Source organism: Anomalospiza imberbis, chromosome 6, assembly GCF_031753505.1.
Source record: "Anomalospiza imberbis isolate Cuckoo-Finch-1a 21T00152 chromosome 6, ASM3175350v1, whole genome shotgun sequence".
In the NCBI taxonomy this organism is placed as follows: domain Eukaryota; kingdom Metazoa; phylum Chordata; class Aves; order Passeriformes; family Viduidae; genus Anomalospiza; species Anomalospiza imberbis.
In genome coordinates, this window is record NC_089686.1 from 980,553 (window position 1) to 999,622 (window position 19,070).

Genomic DNA, 19,070 nt, shown 5'->3' on the forward strand with positions numbered 1-19,070 from the left:
ACATAATTCAAATGGTCAATGTTTAATTTTTAAAATTTAATTTTTAAAATAGTTCAATTCTCCACCAGTTTATTTTGTTGGGTTTTTTCCCCTTTCAGTGTGAAAGGGCAAACCTTTAACCTGTATTTTAGTAAGACCTGCAAACCCGCTAAAATGCTTTCTAATGCTTAAAACATTTGAATATTGGGTAGGTGGGAAGGAAAGGCTTGTGTGGCAATGTTTGTAACTGTGCTGTTTGCACGGAGCAGGGCTGTGCTTTCATTTCACACACAGTTTTTTTTGCTTTCCCCCACAGCTGGCTGCAGCCAATGATTTCCTCCACTCCCCGAAGCTCCAGCCCTCGCAGGGGAGCCCAGGCAGTGATGAGCTGGTTTTCAGCAGGAGCAGAGCTTCCAGGACTTCATTCCAGCCCAGTGTGGAGCTGAACTTGGAGCACTCTGCCCTTGCTGCTGGTGAGTGGGGGCACAGGGACGTGCTGCAGTGCCAAGGCAAGGCAGATTTTAGTGTCTCAGTGCGGGAAATGCATCTGTAGAGAAGAAGCCCATCACAGTATGGGGGAGAGACGTGTTGTCCCAGTGGGGAGCAAAGATAGAAGTGGGTTTTTGATGGAATCCACAACAATGCCTGCCACCCTGAAGTTATCACAGAAAACCAGTCAGCCAATTTGCATAGATCAGTGGCCTCGAACAGAAAAAATTGAATGCTCTAAAAAAATTAGTAAGTGAACAACTACAAAAAGGCCACATCAAACCTACAAATAGTCCCTAGAATTCCCCAGTTTTTGTCATTCACAAGAAGACTTCTGATTCCTAGAGATTACTCCATGACCTAAAGAAGACCAATGAAATCATAGAGGACATGGGGCATTTGCAACCTGGACTTTCTTCTCTTTCAATGACTCCCAGAGACTGGCCTCTTGTTGTCTTGTACATTTCAGTAGCCAGAAGGATCTGGAAAGCCTGGGCAAGACCAGACCTGAGGGATTGTGTCCCCATGGCCCTGGGCTCTGTCCTTGTCCCCTTTGGGGAGTCCTGGCCTTGCCAAGTTTGCTCCCTCGCCGTGGTTGGGTTTTAAGGTGTTTGTTGCCTTTCATTGTCACATACTCAAAGAGGGGATTGTTCCAGGGGGGTCTTTTGCCCCCCTGCAATTCCCAGCTGGAGCAGTGCCCTGGAAGAGCAGCCAGTCCTTTTCCCTTTTTCCCTCTGAGCTGCTTTCTGAGGTTGCTTAGAGACTCTGGAATGAAGTACTTGGAGCGTATTTGAGTTTCACACTCAGAGCTACGCAGAGTCTGCATTCCCTAGAAAATATTACTGGATATTCTCTGTTGCACACCATGCGTGGAGTATTGATTTGGTTCTTTGTGTTCTCTTTTGGAAGGTGCTCTGGGCTCTCAGCAGCCCCAGATTTCAGGGAAATGTGGGACGCTTGGATACCCACAGGCACGTGGGAAGAGTGGCAGCGTGGGCTCTGATTTGCAGTTTTTGGGACTGAATAACTGTCAGCAGGACAAAGGTACGTGGCTTCTGCCAGTGGCCTAAGGTAGGACATGTCACTCTGGAGTTGTCTCTTTGTTCCTTTGCTTCCCTAAGAAAAGGAAACTGCTACTGAAAGGTTGTTCAGGCTCTGTCCAGATGGCTGCTCCTTCCTGTGTGAGTTAATTAGTGGTTGTTAATTCACAGCCCCACCTTTGATCTCTGACTGTGTCAGGGTGTTAGAGAAAAGCTGCTGCTGTGGAAGGATCACAGCAGTGTTTGATCTACTTGCATCACTCTGTTTTTTAAATATAGTTCTCCAAAACATGCCTGAGAAATCGATTCAAGGCTTAAACTCACATTTGGAGGGGAATGCAATTTGCAGAATGAAGTTGCTTGATTTGTCTGCTTGCTTGGACAAAACCTTCAGGCTCTGACTGCCTAGCAGTGCATTATTTAATGGGAAATTATTCATATGGTAGATGATTTCATTGGAAATTATTTTTATGGTGCATTATTTCACTGGAAATCGTGGTGTATTATTTCATGATAGATTCTTATTACAAGACCCAGTTACCACAAGCACTGTTCTCTTTTCCTTTGCTCAGTTTGTTCCAGCCTCAGTTTTTCCAGCAAGACCCAGAGAAGTTTTTGCACTCAGGCAGAGCCCACCATGTCCTTCCAAGGTCCCAGTGCCAGCCAGGGCACCTTCATCCTGCCCTCCTTCCCCCTGTCATCCCCCAGGAACAGCCCCAAGCACCTCTCTGCTCCTGCTGCCCCTGCAGGGAAGTCCCAGGAGGATCCCAGGAGCCTCTCCAGTTCCTGGCCTCTCAAAAGCTTCCAGGGGCTACCTAAGCCTGGTTGCCAGAAGCAGCTGCTCAGCCAAAAGCCAGGAGACAGCACAGGTGGGAATGTTCTCAATGTGATAAAAAGGGATTTGGGGGTTGTATTTTGAGGGCTTTTTCAGTGGTCAGAAAATCCACAGTGGCAGGTGGGAGGGAATTGGGCAGTGCCTCAGGTGCAGTTAGGAATGGAGGGATTTACTGATTTGTTTACTTATGGCTTCTCTTCAGAAGTGGAGCCTTTGCATTTGTCATGAAGCAAAAGATGCTACAGCTCTGCTTTTCTTAATGTCTCAGGGCAAGGTCTGTCTTCCAACTCAAATAAACCCCAAAATGGAGCACTTTTAGGGAAAGTCAGTACAGAAATTCCTGTTGCTGTTCAAACCCTAATTAAGCCATGTGCAAGAAAAGGGTTACTCAGTGCATTTTGCCTTTTTGCATCTTCATTTGAATCATGGAATCCCAGAATGGTTTGGGTTGGAAGAGATATTAAAACTCATCCAGTTCCAACCCCGTGGGTAAAAATACCTTTATTCTCTGTTTAGGTCAAGCTGCTTCCTAAGCACTCAGGAGGTTTCTGAAATAAAGCAACAGTTTCCACACAAGATTTTGCACTGATTAAAGAAATCTGTTTGAAATTTCATCTTCACTGAGACCCACATTTTTGTGCATATATAGGAAATTTCCAACTGAGTGCTTTGGGAATTTCCTGCCCCTGGAATGTGTCTCTGCCTTGTAGATGTATTTATTGCTTGCTTTATTATTGTATTTATTATTTGTTATTGTATTTATCACTTACCATCTGTTTTCCATATGCATTTTGATTTTTTCTGGTTCTTTGGAGTACCTTTGTTGTTAGAGCACCTTCCATGGAAGTTTGGGGATGAGTGTTTTTCTCTTAATTAAGAAAGTTAATTAATTTTTAAAGGGACTAAGGGCATGTGCATGGACTTTGGTGTCCCTTCCAGCTGAGGATATTTTGATGCTGTGTTAGTGTGCACATGCATGAAATGCTCATTTATACTTTCCTAAAGGAAGGAGACGCTAAAATAGGAATGAACTGATACCTGAGCCTGCACAGGTGTGTTTCTAACACTCATTCCGTGGCAGAAGGAGCTTTGTCGATCCAGAAGTGAGAGGTGAAGTTTGTCCTGGCGCTGTCCCTGACAGTCCCTGTGTGTTCCAGGGGACAGCCCGCTGGAGAAGCCTGCCCTGCAGCTGGAGAAGCCTGCCCTGCAGCTGGAGAAGCCTGCCCTGCAGCTGAGGGCCGCCCTGGGCAGAGCCCCGGGGCCGCAGGGGCTGCGGGGGGCCCGGCCCGTGCCCCCCATCCCGCGCCTGCCCAGCCCCCGGGAGCCCCCCGGCAGCAGGGAGGGCACGGAGCTGGCAGCGGGGCTGGCAGAGCTGCACCTGGAGCCCGAGGAGGTGGACCAAGAAGAGGTGGGTGAAATGGGATAAATGCACTTTTAACAGGGTTCCCATTCCCTGGAAGCGTTCAGGGGTTTGGAGCACCCTGGCGTAGTGGAAGGTGTCCCTGCCCGTGGGACAAGGTGAACTTCCATGTTCCTTCCATCCCAAGCCAGTCTGGGATTCTGTGACTTCCTGGCTTTGCCTTTCTGTCTGTACCTTCCACCCTCTGGTTCCCACTGGAAGGAACCTGAGGTGTGAAACAGAGGAGGAATTTCTAATGTGAAAAATATTCAGCAAAAAGAGGGGAGAATGCTGCAGCATGAAGCTCTAGTAATGACAGATTTTCCTGCTCATTTGAGTAGGATCTCTGATTGCTGGGCACTGCTTGCATGATTTAGAGGAGGTTTAGATGGGATATTGGGAAGGAATTCCTGGCTGGCAGGGTCTGGGATGAATTCCCAGAGCAGCTGTGGCTGCCCTGAATCCCTGGCAGTGCCCAAGGCCAGGCTGGACACCGGGGCTGGGAGCAGCCTGGGACAGTGGGAGTGTCCCTGCCATGGCAGGGGTGGGATGGGATGACCCTTAAGGTCCTTTCCAAGCCATTCCATGGTTCTGTTTTTAGTAAGTGCAGATTTGCTGGGAAAAGCCTGAGATCCCACTGTGTGTGCTGGCTGCCATCAAACCCTTCCTTTAATCCACTGAGCAGCACGGAGCAGTTGGTGTGTTCCAGCAGGAATCTGTCCCCGCAGAGGGAAGCTGGGGTACAGCCCTGCTGTGCAGCTGTGTTTGCTTGCAGGATAATTATTCTTGTGAAATAAACCAGGCAGCACTGACAGAAGCAGAGGACACAGCCTTAAGCTGTGCCAAGGGAAATACAGGTTGGGTATCAGGAAAGAGTGATGAAGCTCTGGAATGTTCTGCCCGGGGAGGTGGTGCAGTCACCATCCCTGGGTGTGTTTAACAAAGCCTGGATGTGGCACTGGCTGCCAGGGTTGAGCTGAGCTCTTGGGGCTGGGCTGGACTCGATGATCTGGAAGGTCTCTTCCAGCCCAGGGACTGTGTGTGAAAGCAGGAGGGGGATCATTGTAATTCCCCAAAAGCCGTGTGTGTGCTGATCACACTGCCGGGCAGGGCCTTGTGCAGCCCGTGGACTGAGCCGAACCCTCAGAAACAGACTTTATTTAGCTGAAGAAAGCCTTTTCCCTCTGCAGTGAGTGCCCCCTGTCATTTTTCCCCGCTGTCCAGATGCAGAATTCCCTGAGGTCCCTGCGGAACAGCGCGGCCAAGAAGAGGGCAAAGCTGAGCAGCAGCATCGCCGACCTGGAGAGCCCCGACTCGGCCGTGAAACTCGAATTTTCCGGAGACTGCCCCTCCCAGGGCTCCTCCCCCAGTGAGAGTGGAATTTCCAGCCAGGAATCCCTGGGCTCCCCCGTGGCCACGCTGCCCCCCAGGAGGAGAGTGATGTGAGTGTCGCTTGGTGTCACCTCAGCCTGGGAATCCCCACATAGCCTTACTTAAATCATGGTATTAACTGCTACATGTTTTATATAGGATTGCTTGCTTAATAGCCCGGTTTTTCTATGTGAATTATGTTCCTCTCTAAAAAGACAAGAGCTGCTAAATGACATTATTCTATTTTTTTCTGGCTTCTAACGTGAAGCTGCAGTAGGCCAGGGCAGGGAGGCAGTGCCAGGGGCAGTAAATATATGATAAATACATTCCCTGGCACTGCAGGAGCATTGCCAGAGCTGAACAGGGGAGTGAGAAGGACAAGAGTGAAGAGGGAGGATAAGGTTGGGTTACTACAGCCTGGAAATGGAATTGGGTTTGTTGAGAAGAGGAAGACAATGCAGATGTTTCTTATTGTGGATCAAGAGCTGGTTCCATTTATTCCTGAGAGATAATTGTGAATTTAAAATGCCTTCCCGGAGCTCTTCTAAATAGAAATTGGGTGGTGACAAATGCTGCTGTGATTGTAAAGGGCAGCAACCCAGTTGGTTATGAGCAGTATAAGCTATTGTTTAATGAAATAAAAAGTTTTGGGGAATTTTGCAAATTTTCCAGTCCAAAATCTCCTCTCTGCTCTAAGAGCCCATGATGAAGTTCTTGGTAGCTCTGCTCTGAAGATATTTTTGTGCGTACTAAAAGCATCTTTTATGGACTCACAGAATCCCAGCGTGGTTTGGGTTGGAAGGGACCTGAAAAATCACCTAATTCCAGCCCTGCCATGAGCAGGGAATCTTCCATATAACTGACATAGAACTGCATTAACAACAGAAAGCAAAACAGGGAACATAAAAACCAAATGGATTTGAGGCAGAAGGAGCCTGCAGTGATTCACAAACAGAAGGTTTTCAGTTGTGCAGCCCAGAACTAATTTATATTCACATCCCTTCCCCGTGTGCATTACTGCTGAATCACATTTTTAAAAATAATCTTTAAAATCCCACATTCAAATGCTGAAATCGTTCAGAAGTGAAGGGGAGCCCTGGGTGTGCTGGTTTGGGCTGAGCCACGCTCTGTACAGCATTGCCATGTCCATTATCCAGTGCTTGGTTTCACTGCATCCTCAGCCAGAGGAGTTCTGAGCCAGGCAGGAGGAGAGGGGACACCTGGCAGTCACCCTGAGTTGGGAGAAGTGACAGAGTCCATCCCAGGTGACACCGAAAGCCTTGGAATGCTCAGGAAAATGCCAGGGGTCAGCTCAGGGGGGTTGTGAGCACTGGCACAAACTGGCATTGCCTGTTCCCAAAATCTGTGGCTGGGCACCAGGAGTGGGGGTTTTGGGGTGTTTGCTTTGGGAAGGGTTTGGTTTGTCTGCTGATAAACTGCCATGGGTGATGGGATACAGGAGTTAGGGACATTCCTGGAGCATGGGGCCCACCTTGGAGCTTAAAAGAGTCTTTACTTGTGGGTGTTGCACTGGCTCTGGTTTCCATCTTTCATATCCAGAGAATCATTTGAAATTTTGAATCATTTAGAAGTTGTTCTTGTAGATAAGAGCATTTTCCTGGTGAATGTCTCTGCTGGCCACTGAGCTGTTCCCAGCTCATCCCTGTTGTGGCAGGAGGATTTGGTCACTCTCCTTGGCCAGGTTGGAACCAGCATCATCAATCCCAGGCCAAACAATTCTTTACTTTATGGGTGTATCCTAAATTTAGTCCTATTGCAAGGTTTCCTCATAAGGGTTTTCTTGAGGGTGTTCTTCATAATGGACCTGCTCAGCAAATAATTCCCACTGAATTCTGTTCCTGCTCAGTGTGAACATTTGTGGGAATACTGGAAATAGTTTTGCCATGGAGAAACTGAAATCTGTTCTTGTTTTTGGCCGGACTTTGACCGTTGTGTAGAATTGCACCTGTAAAATGTGTTTATCTGAACAGGTCAGACACTTTTCCAGCACTTGGCAGCAAATCCCATCCTGCAAAAGGATCTCCAGCAAGGCCCAGAGACACAGAGGGGGCAGAGCATCCCCCCAGCACAGGTATGTTCCTGTCAGTACTCACCTGAGGGACCAGTGTCCCTTGGTGTGGGCAGTGAGCCCACATCCCCCAGCCCTTAACAAAGGGAACTTCCAGCTGCTCTGGGGCCAAACTGGGATTTCAGGGTGCTCAGGTGAGGAGTTCCAGGCTTGCAAGCAGCTCATTTCCTGTGGGAATTGAGGTGAAGTGCTGTTGGTGTGTTTCACCCTCCCAGGGCAGTGCAGGTCCCTGAACTGTGGGGGATTGTTTGTGTTTAATCAGTTTTGGGTCTACTGGATGGAGGAAAGGAGCTGAGGGAGCTGTGTCCACGGGCTGTCCCTCCATCCTTGTCCCCAGTCCCTCTGCAGCTCTCCTGGAGCCCCTTCAGGCCCTGCAAGGGGCTCTGAGCTCTCCCTGGAGCCTTCTCCTCTCCAGGGGAACATTCCCAGCCAGGCTCCAGGCTCGTGTCAGTGGGATGTGAACACTCCTCATATGGGTGTTCAACAGATCCTGCTGGCTTCAGTGACCTGGCAGTAGCCTGGTTCAGGAAAGGGATCAGTTCAGATGTGGGGTGACATTTTAGGAGGGTGAAAGACATCCCAAAGCATAACCAACATGACTGACAGCGAATGCTCTCTGCTTTCAGGCCCTGCAGAGTCAGTGCCTGGTTTTGCACCGAAGAACAATCTGGGTTTCACATCTGAAGGTGTTGCTGTTGTTGGCAAAGGTACTACAGACCCCAAATCATCCCCTGTGCCTCTCTGAGTTATGAAATGAGGGAAAATGTGCCTTTGGAGAGTGAAAAAAGATCTGTACAATGTTTTAGATTGTTCACAATCCCCAGTTCAATAGGAACACAAAGAATTATGTTTGAAAGTGTTGCCGTTCCTGGATAGACAGTTCCAGTCGTGGCATCTCTAGAATGAGATGGCTTGATGTCCCTTCCATCCCAGAGCAGTCTGTGACCCCGTGTTCTGCCCTCCAGGTGTTGTTGGGAGCCCTCCTGCCCCAGCTCCCGGCCAGTCCGTGCCCTGTGTGGCCAATGGGGATGCCCAGGGTGCCAGGGAGGGGGCAGAGGCAGCCGCAGGGAGAAGCTTCCAGCAGGACAGCCCTTCCCATTGCCGTGCCCATGCAGGGAATGAAGGAGAGGTAAGAACTGCACGGCCTGGTGCCTTCTCACCCTGGGGGTGTGGGGGTGAAGCCTGCCCTGCTCTGTCACAGTCTCTGTGCTGGGGCTGCAGGAGCTGGATTGGAACGGCCAGAGCCCTCGAGCTGCTGCTCCTGATTTTCTTTTGGTGCCACCTGGATGGCAAATGGATGTGCCAGGAGCTTCCTGCCATGCTCAGGTCCCTGGAGAAGGGCTGCAGGAAGGAGTGGAGCTGGGAAATGCCCTCCCTGACTCCCACAGCACAAGCAGATGTGGAAGGAGGGATTGGCTGGTTGGATCAGGTCTGGTTTTCCCCAGGGATGAATTAATCCAGCTCCAATCAGAAGTTTTTCTTAAAAGCCTTCCTGAGTATTTGGCCATAATCTGGACTCTGAGGAGTGGTGCTATTTGTTAAAAACTATTTGCAAATGTAAATGGAGCAAGATTTGTCTGAGTGAAATGTGACACAAAGTCAAAAAACGTTGAAATGGAACTCTTTCTGCAAGCCTTGAAAATAACATTTGAAGAATACTAATACTTGAAGTTAATGATTAAGAGTGTCTTAATTTTCTGATTTCCCCTGAGCATGTGAACCCGTGGCAGGATCAGATGCAAATGAGTAAATTGATTAAATTTATTAAACTAAACTTAAATTTAACTGGATTAAATATATTTGCTGAGTTTTTCTGAGGCACAAAAGGTATCATAAACACAGGAGAGAGAAGGGTCAGATGAGAGAAAATCCTGCTTTTCCATGCTGACCTTGGCCAGCATCAGGAACTGGGGAATCAGGTCTGGGGTAACTTATGCATGGTTTTTTGTTTTGTTTTGTTGTTATTTTTTTGGGTTTTTTTGGTTTTTTTTTGTTTTTTTTTTTTTTGCAGATAAAAGTGACCTTGTCAAAATCTGCTCAGGAGAAGCTGAGGAGGAAGAGGAAAGAAGACAAAGAACACCATCATAAAGAGCAGCAGGAAGGCAAAGATGTGGAAGGGAAGGAAGAATTCCCTTGGGAAAGGATTAGACTGAGTATGAGTGAACCAGAGAAACTCACAGCAGAAAGTGAGGATGAGAGTTTGTCTTAAATGAATATTCCCTGTTCAATGTTGCTGAAATGGAAATTAGGGTGGGTAACACTGGGTTTTAACTTGGTTCTGATTGGTTTTATTGTAGTTTGGACATTTCCTTCTTTCCTAGGGTTTAATCTCTGTGGGGATTTATTGACATTGCCAAGAAATGGATCTTTGTCCTTAGAAAATGTGGCCTTGAACCCTTCCCTGAAAAGAACATCCAGTTTGAAGAGGTCAAAGTGTTCATCCTTGCTAGATTCTGGTAAGCTGGGACAGTAAACTCCTCAAATATTTGTGCAGTGGGACAGTTTCAAAATACAATTTATTTGTGCAGTGGACAATCCTGAGGTGCTCGGGAAGATCAGTACTGTGGGGCTGGAGGGGATTTAATTCCTCACTGGGAATTCAGTTGGTCATTTTTCGTCTAGAATCTGTTAGGGAGATTCATGAGACATCAGAGGGTTTTCATTTGATCAGGATCTGAAATGATACAATGCATTAACAGCAAACTGACTCCCTCCTGTCCCCAAAACCCCTTTTCTGGGTGCATTTTGGCATTGAATTACCTTTAAAATAACCAGTAGGAAAATGCTAAGAGTAGAAGCTTCTACTGAGGGTGCTCAAAGGTGGCCAGAATTTGTCTAGTGTCTCTTCAAGGTTTATGATGATATTAGCACACCATGCATCTGTTTTTACATTAAACAACCACTACCTTTGTGTTTGTGACTCTTAAAAGTGAAGGTTGTGTGCAAAATTGAATTTACATGAATGAAACTCTGACTGAGGCTGCCCCTGGATCCCTGGAAGTGTCCAAGGCCAGGGCTTGGCCTGGCATGGTGGTGATGCCAGAGGGGCCCCCGGAGCAGAGGCTGGGCAGAGTCCAAGGGTAAAGCAGGGATTTATTAAAAGCCCTCACAGGACACACCTTGGGCAGTGCAGGAGCCCAGCCAGGCTGCACCCAAGATGGAGCCTGGGTCAGGAGTTCCACACTTTTATAAGCTTTGGTCCCTTTCCACACTGGGGTTCACTGTCCAATTCCAGCTCCAGGCGCTGCAGTCCCACCCTCCCAGGTTGCTCTCCTCCAGTCCCTGCTGTTGGCACTTTCTGGGGCTGGAGCTGCAGCGGTGTCCTTGGTTCTGGGCTGGAAAAGGATTGCTGTGTGTGCCTGAGCTGTGAGGAGAGCGAGCTGCTGGCCTGTGTGTGGAGTTCAGAGTTATTTACCAGGGCAGGGCAGAGTCGGGGAACACGAGAGCTCAGACGGAAGGCATCAGTACCAGAGAGGTGGCCCTGCCCACGGGTGGGACTGCAGCTCCTTCCAGCCCAGAGCGCTCTGGGGCCGAGTGTCCTGTGCAAGCCCCGCTGCCTGGAGCCGCCCTTCCTGCCTCAGTCTGCAGAGCCACTGGTGCTGTGTCACTGTGCCCTGTCACTGCCACTGGTGCTGTGTCCCGTGTCACTGCCACTGGTGCTGTGTCCCGTGTCACTGACAGTGTGTCCCCTGTCACTGTCACTGATGGTGTGTCCCGTGTCACTGACAGTGTGTCCCCTGTCACTGTCACTGATGGTGTGTCCCGTGTCACTGACAGTGTGTCCCCTGTCACTGTCACTGGTGCTGTGTCCCGTGTCACTGACAGTGTGTCCCCTGTCACTGTCACTGGTGGTGTGTCCCATGTCACTGGTGCTGTGTCCTGTGTCACTGGTGCTGTGTCCCCTGTCACTGTCACTGATGGTGTGTCCCGTGTCACTGACAGTGTGTCCCCTGTCACTGTCACTGGTGGTGTGTCCCATGTCACTGGTGCTGTGTCCTGTGTCACTGGTGCTGTGTCCCCTGTCACTGTCACTGATGGTGTGTCCCGTGTCACTAACAGTGTGTCCCCTGTCACTGTCACTGGTGCTGTGTCCCCTGTCACTGGTGGTGTGTCCCCTGTCACTGGTGCTGTGTCCTGTGTCACTGGTGCTGTGTCCCCTGTCACTGTCACTGATGCTGTGTCCCGTGTCACTAACAGTGTGTCCCCTGTCACTGTCACTGGTGCTGTGTCCTGTGTCACTGGTGCTGTGTCCCCTGTCACTGTCACTGATGGTGTGTCCCGTGTCACTGACACTGACAGTGTGTCCCATGTCACTGGTGGTGTGTCCCATGTCACTGGTGCTGTGTCCCCTGTCACTGTCACTGATGGTGTGTCCCGTGTCACTAACAGTGTGTCCCCTGTCACTGTCACTGGTGCTGTGTCCTGTGTCAGTGGTGCTGTGTCCCCTGTCACTGTCACTGATGGTGTGTCCTGTGTCACTGACACTGACAGTGTGTCCCGTGTCACTGGTGGTGTGTCCCATGTCACTGGTGCTGTGTCCCCTGTCGCTGTCACTGACGGTGTGTCCCGTGTCCCTGATGGCGTGTCCCATGTCCCTGATGGCGTGTCCCTGTCCCTGACAGTGCGTCCCCTGTCCCTGTCCCTGACGGCGTGTCCCCTGTCCCTGACGGCGTGTCCATGTCCCTGACAGCGCGTCCATGTCCCTGACGGCGTGTCCCCTGTCCTGACGGCGTGTCCATGTCCCTGATGGCGTGTCCATGTCCCTGACAGCGCGTCCCCTGTCCCTGTCCCTGACGGCATGTCCCCTGTCCCTGACGGCGTGTCCATGTCCCTGTCCCTGACGGTGTGTCCCCTGTCCCTGACGGCGTGTCCATGTCCCTGTCCCTGACGGCGTGTCCCTGTCCCTGACGGCGTGTCCATGTCCCTGATGGTGTGTCCCCTGTCCCTGATGGCATGTCCATGTCCCTGATGGTGTGTCCCCTGTCCCTGACGGCGTGTCCCTGTCCCTGACGGCGCGTCCCCTGTCCCTGTCCCTGACGGCGCGTCCCTGTCCCTGACGGCGTGTCCCTGTCCCTGATGGCGTGTCCCTGTCCCTGACGGCGTGTCCCTGTCCCTGACGGCGTGTCCCTGACGGCTTGTCCCTGTCCCTGATGGCGCATCCCCTGTCCCTGACGGCGTGTCCATGTCCCTGATGGTGTGTCCCCTGTCCCTGACGGCGTGTCCCTGACGGCTTGTCCCTGTCCCTGACGGCGTGTCCTGTCCCCAGAGGAGCCGTGCCCGGTGCGGGGCCGCTGCCGGGAGCCGCCGGTGACGCAGAGCCCCGAGGTGCTGGACCCCGCCGAGCTGCTGCCCTTCCCCCGGCCCGAGCCCGCGCTGGCAGCGGCGCTGGCACTGCTGGCCGACCACGACTGGTGCGTGACAGCGACGGGGCTGGGCGGGGCGGGCACGGGCAGCACTGACGGGACCACAGGGCACAGCCGCAAGCTACGGCAGGGAAGGTACAGGCTGGATACTGGGAAAAATTCTTCACCGAAAGAATAACAAAGTGCTGGAACTGTCTTCCAGGGAGGTGGTGGAATCCCCATCTCTGGATGTCTTTAAAAAAGACTGGACGTGGCACTTGTCTATAGTCTATTGAGGTGTTAGGGCATGGGTTGGACTTGATGATCTTAGAGATCTCTTCCAGCCTCATTGTTCTGTGATTCTGAGAGCTTGCTGCAAAACACAGCAAAATGGCAAAAATGGCAAGGGGACTGAGTGAGAGAGGAGAAAAACGGGGGAGGGCGGGAAATGGGTTTGTAGAGAATTTTTAAAGTTCGACAGATGGTTTACATGGTACGTGTTTGTATGTGAACAAATACATACTATGTAAATGGTTTAAAAAGAAATGATGTTAAAAATAAACGCCTCTCAGTTCACCTATCTCTGGGTCAGAAAAGGACTAAATCCAACAGGGGGGTTCAGTCAAGTCTGAGATTAAATGAGCATCATAAATTGTGGCTGGGAACTGGGCTTTCAGAGGCTTGGAGAGTCTCACTTGAAGGGCTGGAGAGGCACCACCAACGCCTTCCTGGTGCTCTCTGCGGAATTATCAGCCCAGCCTTGGTGCTCTCTGTGGGATTAGCAGCTCCTTTAGGTGCTCTGTGTGGAATTAGCAGCTCATCCTTGATGCTTTGTGTGGAATACAAGCATCTCTTCGGTGCTCCCCGACTTGGGATGTGCTGACAGAGCTGCTGCCTTCAGTGTGGGGAGGGAAATAGATCCTTGAAGTGCCGCTGGTGCCAGCTGTGAGCAGAACTGTGGGACTCTGCTGAGGCTGCAGTGCTGGAACAGTCCCACAGGAAAGGACAGATTTGCTTGGAAAGAGTTTCCTGCATCATTTCTTGGCTGGCAGGGTGGGCAGGCCCTGGCACAGGTGCCCAGAGCAGCTGTGGCTGCCCCTGGATCCCTGGCAGTGCCCAAGGCCAGGCTGGACACTGGGACAGTGGGAGGTGTCCCTGCCATGGCAGGGGTGGCACTGGGTGAGCTCTGAGGTCCTTTTGAACCCAAACCATTCCGGGAGTATTTCTCATTGCTTTATTTTAGTATCTAATTTGTTTGCTATTTGATTCCTTAGAATTTCTGATTTCGTTGAATATTTTAATGAAACTTGACAAATGGATGGAATTTAAATATTATTTTTTCACACAGGGAGAAGAAAATTGAAGGTCTGAACTTTGTCAGGTGCTTGTCTGCCTACCATGCCCCTATTCTGACTGCAAAGCTCCACGAAACAACTCTGGCTGTGGCTCAAGAGGTTAAATTTTCCTATCAGAATATTCCACTGGCTCTCTGTGTGTATACATTATTTTACAGCTCTCTGAAGTCATTTATGCTCACCTCTGGTGAGTTTTCCTCAACTGGACTGTCTCAAGGGTGATTTGAGACTCAGAGGCTGAGAAAATGTAGATTTTAACTTTATAACATTTTTATGAGTGTGTATTTTAATTCTCACCCATTGTGAATCAAGTTAGAAATGTGTTTCTCGGTTGCTTGTAATGTTACTTAAAAATGACAAAGGACAAAGATGAATATTTATTTTAAAGTCTCTCTGATAAACATTATTCATTGTTTTTTGGGTTTTTCCTGTGTGCAGGTCAAGAATTTACGCTCAGGTGTTTCTCGAGCTGCTGTGGTCTGTTTAGGGGATTTGTTCACCCACCTGAAAAAGAGCATGGATCAAGAACTAGATAATGCAGTAAAAGTCCTTTTGCACAAAGCTGGGGAATCCAACACTTTTATAAGGGAAGAGGTAGACAAGGCACTGAAGGCCATGGTTAATAATGTGACTCCAGCACGTGCACTTTGTTCTCTTATAAATGGAGGGCAAAGGTAATTCCTATAAAGACTTTATAAAGAATATTGTGAATAGAATAAATTTATCAAATGTAGGCTTTTGAACATCAAATCAGAGTACAGTAGACAGAAATTTGAAAACCAGTAAATCAGCTGTGCTAAACCTCTACCCAGGGCAATGTTTGTTGGCATAAATTGAATTAAAGCCCCTCTGTTCCTTTCTGTGCATTGTGTAAGAGGTTGGCTGTTGATTTTGGAGCTTGGTGTATTTTCTGGCTGTTTTGCACCACTTCAGTGATTTTATTTGCTGTTACTGTATATTCTTGGGGAGCTGCCTTTTTGCTTTGCCTGGTAAAGCTGACATAATGTTCTTTCTTTTCCTCCTTTGCTCTGCAGTCAGTTCCTGCCTTGGCCAGTTTTCAGCATCCCTCTTTATTTAGAAAACTGATTTATAACTTACAGTTCTCTAGCTGCATCTATCTTGCTTGATTCCACCTCTCTAGGCTGAGCCTTTGTGTCTGCATTTTAATTTCCTTCTCAGTGCTGGTGGCCATTCTTTTCTGGAGTTAATTCCCTTCTTTCCCTGGCCCTGTTCAGTCTGTTTTCCTTTTCCATCCTCATTCACTGCTCACCACATCTGAGCTAGTGCACCCCCTGGTGCTTCCCCTCCTCTCTGCCACCCTTTGGTGACATTTCTCAGGCTCCATTTCCCTTCATGGCACATTTCAGGTGCTCCATTCAAAATCTCTCCGCAGATTTCCTGCACAGCTCCAATCCTCAGAGTTAGTCTTGACTGAAAATGTTCTCTTTTGTTTCCTGGGCAGCTGGTTGTTGGGAGATACATGGATTCTGTCTCCTGACAGCTCTACTGCAGTTTCCTGCTCTTTAAACTGGAAGGCAAAAATCAGCCTTGGGATTTCCATTCTTTATGAGTTGCTGGGATTCAGACTGACTTGGGATGGATGCCCCACCCCTGGAAGTGTCCAAGGCCAGGCTGGGGATAGGGGAAGGTGTCCCTGCCTATGGATTTATGGTCCCTCCCAACCCAAACCAGGCTGATTCCATGACTTTGTGAATTCAGGAGCAGCAGGCAGTAACTGCCCATGGCTTTCATTCAGCAGCAAGGGGAAGTGCCCTGTTTGGCTTCTCCCTTCTTGGCCTCAGAGACCCCTGGCCCTCCTGGTCAGAGCAGTCTCTGTCAGATGTCCCCACTTTCCCTGGCAGATTCAAACTCACCTGCTGAGGGGTTTTCTGTAGGGATTTGGCCCCTCCAGTTTGTGAGTTTCTATAGGTTTTCTGCTATCTAAGGCATCAGAATTAAGCTGAATACAGCCTTTGGGCACAGATTAATCTGTTCATAGCTCAGACTTTCCTAATTCATGGAGTACAGGATGTGTTTAGTGGGTAACACTTCAGGGCATGGCCTAAAGGTGTGGCTTTTCTAGGCCTGGCTTCAGGAAGCTCTGGCCACGTCAGCAGGAAAGCTCCTGGAGCACAGGGCAGCTCCAGCTCCAGAGGTTGTGACCAGCAGTATGGAACTATCTTTCAAAGGGGAAATTTGTGTCTCAGTAGGAAGTGAAAAAGATTGTTTGACACAACTGTAATTCCACAAGGGATGTTCTCTCTAAGTTGGGCTGAGTTGCTTAAATTCACCACAACATAATCCTTCAATTATGGTGTCACTTACAATTCATGAGACCTCTTAAAATGTACCTGGTTTCTGCTCAGCTCCTTTCAAGCCCTCTGTGCTCATGACTCTAATTTTGGCAACCCTGGCTGGACAGAAATACTGATTCTTCACCAGCTCCAAAGCTGGGTTTGACTTTACCAACAAGAATAATTCCAGTGGCAGGTGTCCCTGCCCATGGCAGGGGTTGGAACAAGATGAGTTTAAGGTCCCTTCCCAAACCAGTCTGGGATTTTGTGAGTAGATTCATGACCCAGGAGCATGATTCCAGGGATAGAGCTGAGAGTGATTTTACTTCAGGGATTTTAAAATCCCATTTCTTACCTGTATGCACCGTGTTTACCTCCAAGGTGTTGTGCGCTCACGAATGTTTTCCAGCTGTTTCCATGAGCAGGGGCTTGTTTGCTTCGTGGAGTGAGGTCTCTCAGCCTCTCAATTCTTGTTTTCCCCTTTAAAGTGCACCAGGAGTTACAAATTGTCCTCAAAGTAGCATTTTTAATCCAAATGTAAAATTGGAGACATTAGAGTTTGCAGGATTTTGTTCTTGAGCACAAGTGGGATCAGCAGGATTTAGATAAAAGGGTCATTTGCTGCACGAGTTTGAAGGCTGATTCTGGCTGTTTTCTCCTTTGCATCAGCACAGGTGTTTATTTTGTACAAAGCAGGGATCAGGAGACTCCTGCAGGATCTTTAGAAGCTGATTGAACACTGCTTTAGTCAATTTTACAGTGATAACAAGTGCCCAGGATGTGTCTCTGAGCACAGGGACTGGTTTTTCATAGGGCTCATTGAAAGAACACTCATATACTTTGCAAAGTAAAATGACTTGAAGGAAAACTAGAAGTGAAATTGTAAAATCCCCCTGCCTGTATCCAGCAAGAACAGTTGTAGTGGAAGGTGTCCCTGAACGGGCTGTGCCTGGAGGTGCCTCCAGCCCAGCCCCTCGGGATGCCGCGGTTGCAAGGCTTTGTCTGGCTGGCAGGGGGGTGGATGCTATGAGCAGCCGCTGCAGGGGCTGTCCCTCAGGCCTGTTTCCCTCCCCAGCCACCTGCACTCGGCCGTGAGGAGGTGCACAGCCCAGCACCTGGGGGACATCGTGGAGCGCATGGGCCCCGAGCGCGTCCTGGCCGGCGGCCGGCCCGTGGCCGAGCGGCTGCTCCCTGCCATTGCCAGGTTTGCCCAGGACAGCTCGCAGCAAACACGGTGAGTGCTCCCTGGGAACAGCCCCGTGCCTCTGGGGCTGTGCCCCGGGACGGGCTCGCCTCGGAGGGGAGAGACCCTGGGGAGCAGTAAGGGTTGGAAGAGGCCTGGAGCACGCCGGGCTAGTGGAAGTGTCCCTGCCCGGGGCACAGGTGGAAGGGGATGGGATTGAAGGTCCCTTCCAAACAAACCTTGGAGTGCAGCTGTTATCCCAGCACTGTTGGGATAGTGCCTGTGGCAGGAATCCCCTGGATACCTCCCACACACCCTGGCTGCAGGAGGAGAGGGGCTCACAGGATGTGCTGTGCTGGGCACAGAGGAGAGGCAGCCGCACAGGGAATGCTGGCTCTGGAATCCACACCTGGAGCTGATCCACGTCTCAGGCTGACAAGGCTGGACCACCCTGGTTACAGCCAGCAGAACTGGAAGGCTGTTCTCATTAATTTGGTCAGTTAATTAAAGTGATCCTTGAGCACATCCTCTGGGGGAGGATGGAAAGGGGAGTCAGCAATCTTAGAGTCATGGAACCTCTGAGGTTGGAAAAGGCCTCCAATAACAGTGACTGGGCATTCCAAACCTCCCTGGGCAGTGCCCAGGCCTGAGCACCCTTTCCATGGGGAAATTCCTGCTGGTGCCCACCCTGAGCTCCCCTGGCCCAGCCTGGGGCCGTTCCCTCTCCTCCTGTCCCTGTTCCCTGGAGCACAGCCCAACCCCCCGGCTGTCCCCTCCTGTCAGGAGCTGTGCAGAGCCACAAGGGCCCCCCTGAGCCTCCTTTTCTCCAGGCTGAGCCCCTTCCCAGCTCCCTCAGCCTCTCCTGGTGCTCCAGCCCCTTCCCAGCTCCATTCCCTCCCCTGGACACAATCTCCCTTTCCATTTTGGAATCACACACCCGGAATGACAAAGCCAGGGGACAAAGTGACAAAGGCAGTCCCTGTTCCTAGATGTCCTGGTGCTCTCCCTGCAGGTACTATGGGCGGAGGATGCTCTTCAGCATGATGGCCCATCCTGACTTGGATAAAACCCTGGAGAAGTTTGTGCCAGCCAAGGATTTGCCTTACATTAAGGAAACTGTTGGCAGCCTACGAGAGAAGGTGTGTGGGAAAGCTCTTGTGTAGCACCTGGGGCAGGTGGAGGTGTCCTGGGGGCTGTTGGGTGTAGACAATTCCCTGTGGTTGCCTTGTTCCATGAATTCCTGCTGTACCTTTGTGCAGGGCCTGGGGGAGATGCCCTTGGATACACCCTCAGCCAAAGGAAGGCGATCCCAGACTGGAAATGTTGGACATTTGAGGTCATCCTCTACTTGCAGAGATGCTCCCATCATCCCGGACAGGTAATGAGCTCCAGTGCTTCTCCTGTGAGGAACCTGGCCAAGGAGGGAGCCCAGAAACAGCCACACAGGGCTGGGGAAGTTAAACATCCCTCAAGGAAAAGGAAAGTCTCGACCTGTTCCAGAGAAACTCTTAAATAGACTAACCCGTTATATTAAAATGGTTTTGTGCATTTTGAAGTGAATTTGTCTACTGACCATCTATGAAATACACACAGTACACAGACCACCTGGAATTCACAGTGTGGAATCACAGAATCATGCAATGGTTTGGGTTGGAAGGGCCTCAAAGCCCACCCAGCAGCACCCTGCCATGGCA

General features: G+C 50.1%; 1 protein-coding gene across 2 annotated transcripts in view; it reads left to right on the top strand.

Moving 5' to 3' along the window:
* Positions 1–19,070, top strand: part of TOGARAM1 (TOG array regulator of axonemal microtubules 1) — a 33,146-nt gene that overhangs the window by 5,822 nt on the left and 8,254 nt on the right. Inside the window, exons 3-18 of one of the 2 annotated variants that reach the window (XM_068192036.1) lie at positions 296–452; positions 1,378–1,512; positions 2,081–2,377; positions 3,501–3,751; positions 4,967–5,184; positions 7,105–7,205; positions 7,829–7,909; positions 8,168–8,331; positions 9,214–9,400; positions 9,524–9,658; positions 12,469–12,613; positions 13,893–13,998; positions 14,338–14,573; positions 17,269–17,427; positions 18,389–18,515; positions 18,636–18,754. In XM_068192036.1, the coding sequence (XP_068048137.1) occupies positions 296–452; positions 1,378–1,512; positions 2,081–2,377; positions 3,501–3,751; positions 4,967–5,184; positions 7,105–7,205; positions 7,829–7,909; positions 8,168–8,331; positions 9,214–9,400; positions 9,524–9,658; positions 12,469–12,613; positions 13,893–13,998; positions 14,338–14,573; positions 17,269–17,427; positions 18,389–18,515; positions 18,636–18,754 (2,618 nt within the window). The remainder of the gene's footprint in view (positions 1–295; positions 453–1,377; positions 1,513–2,080; positions 2,378–3,500; positions 3,752–4,966; positions 5,185–7,104; positions 7,206–7,828; positions 7,910–8,167; positions 8,332–9,213; positions 9,401–9,523; positions 9,659–12,468; positions 12,614–13,892; positions 13,999–14,337; positions 14,574–17,268; positions 17,428–18,388; positions 18,516–18,635; positions 18,755–19,070) is intronic. The other variant, XM_068192037.1, reaches the window with a different exon arrangement.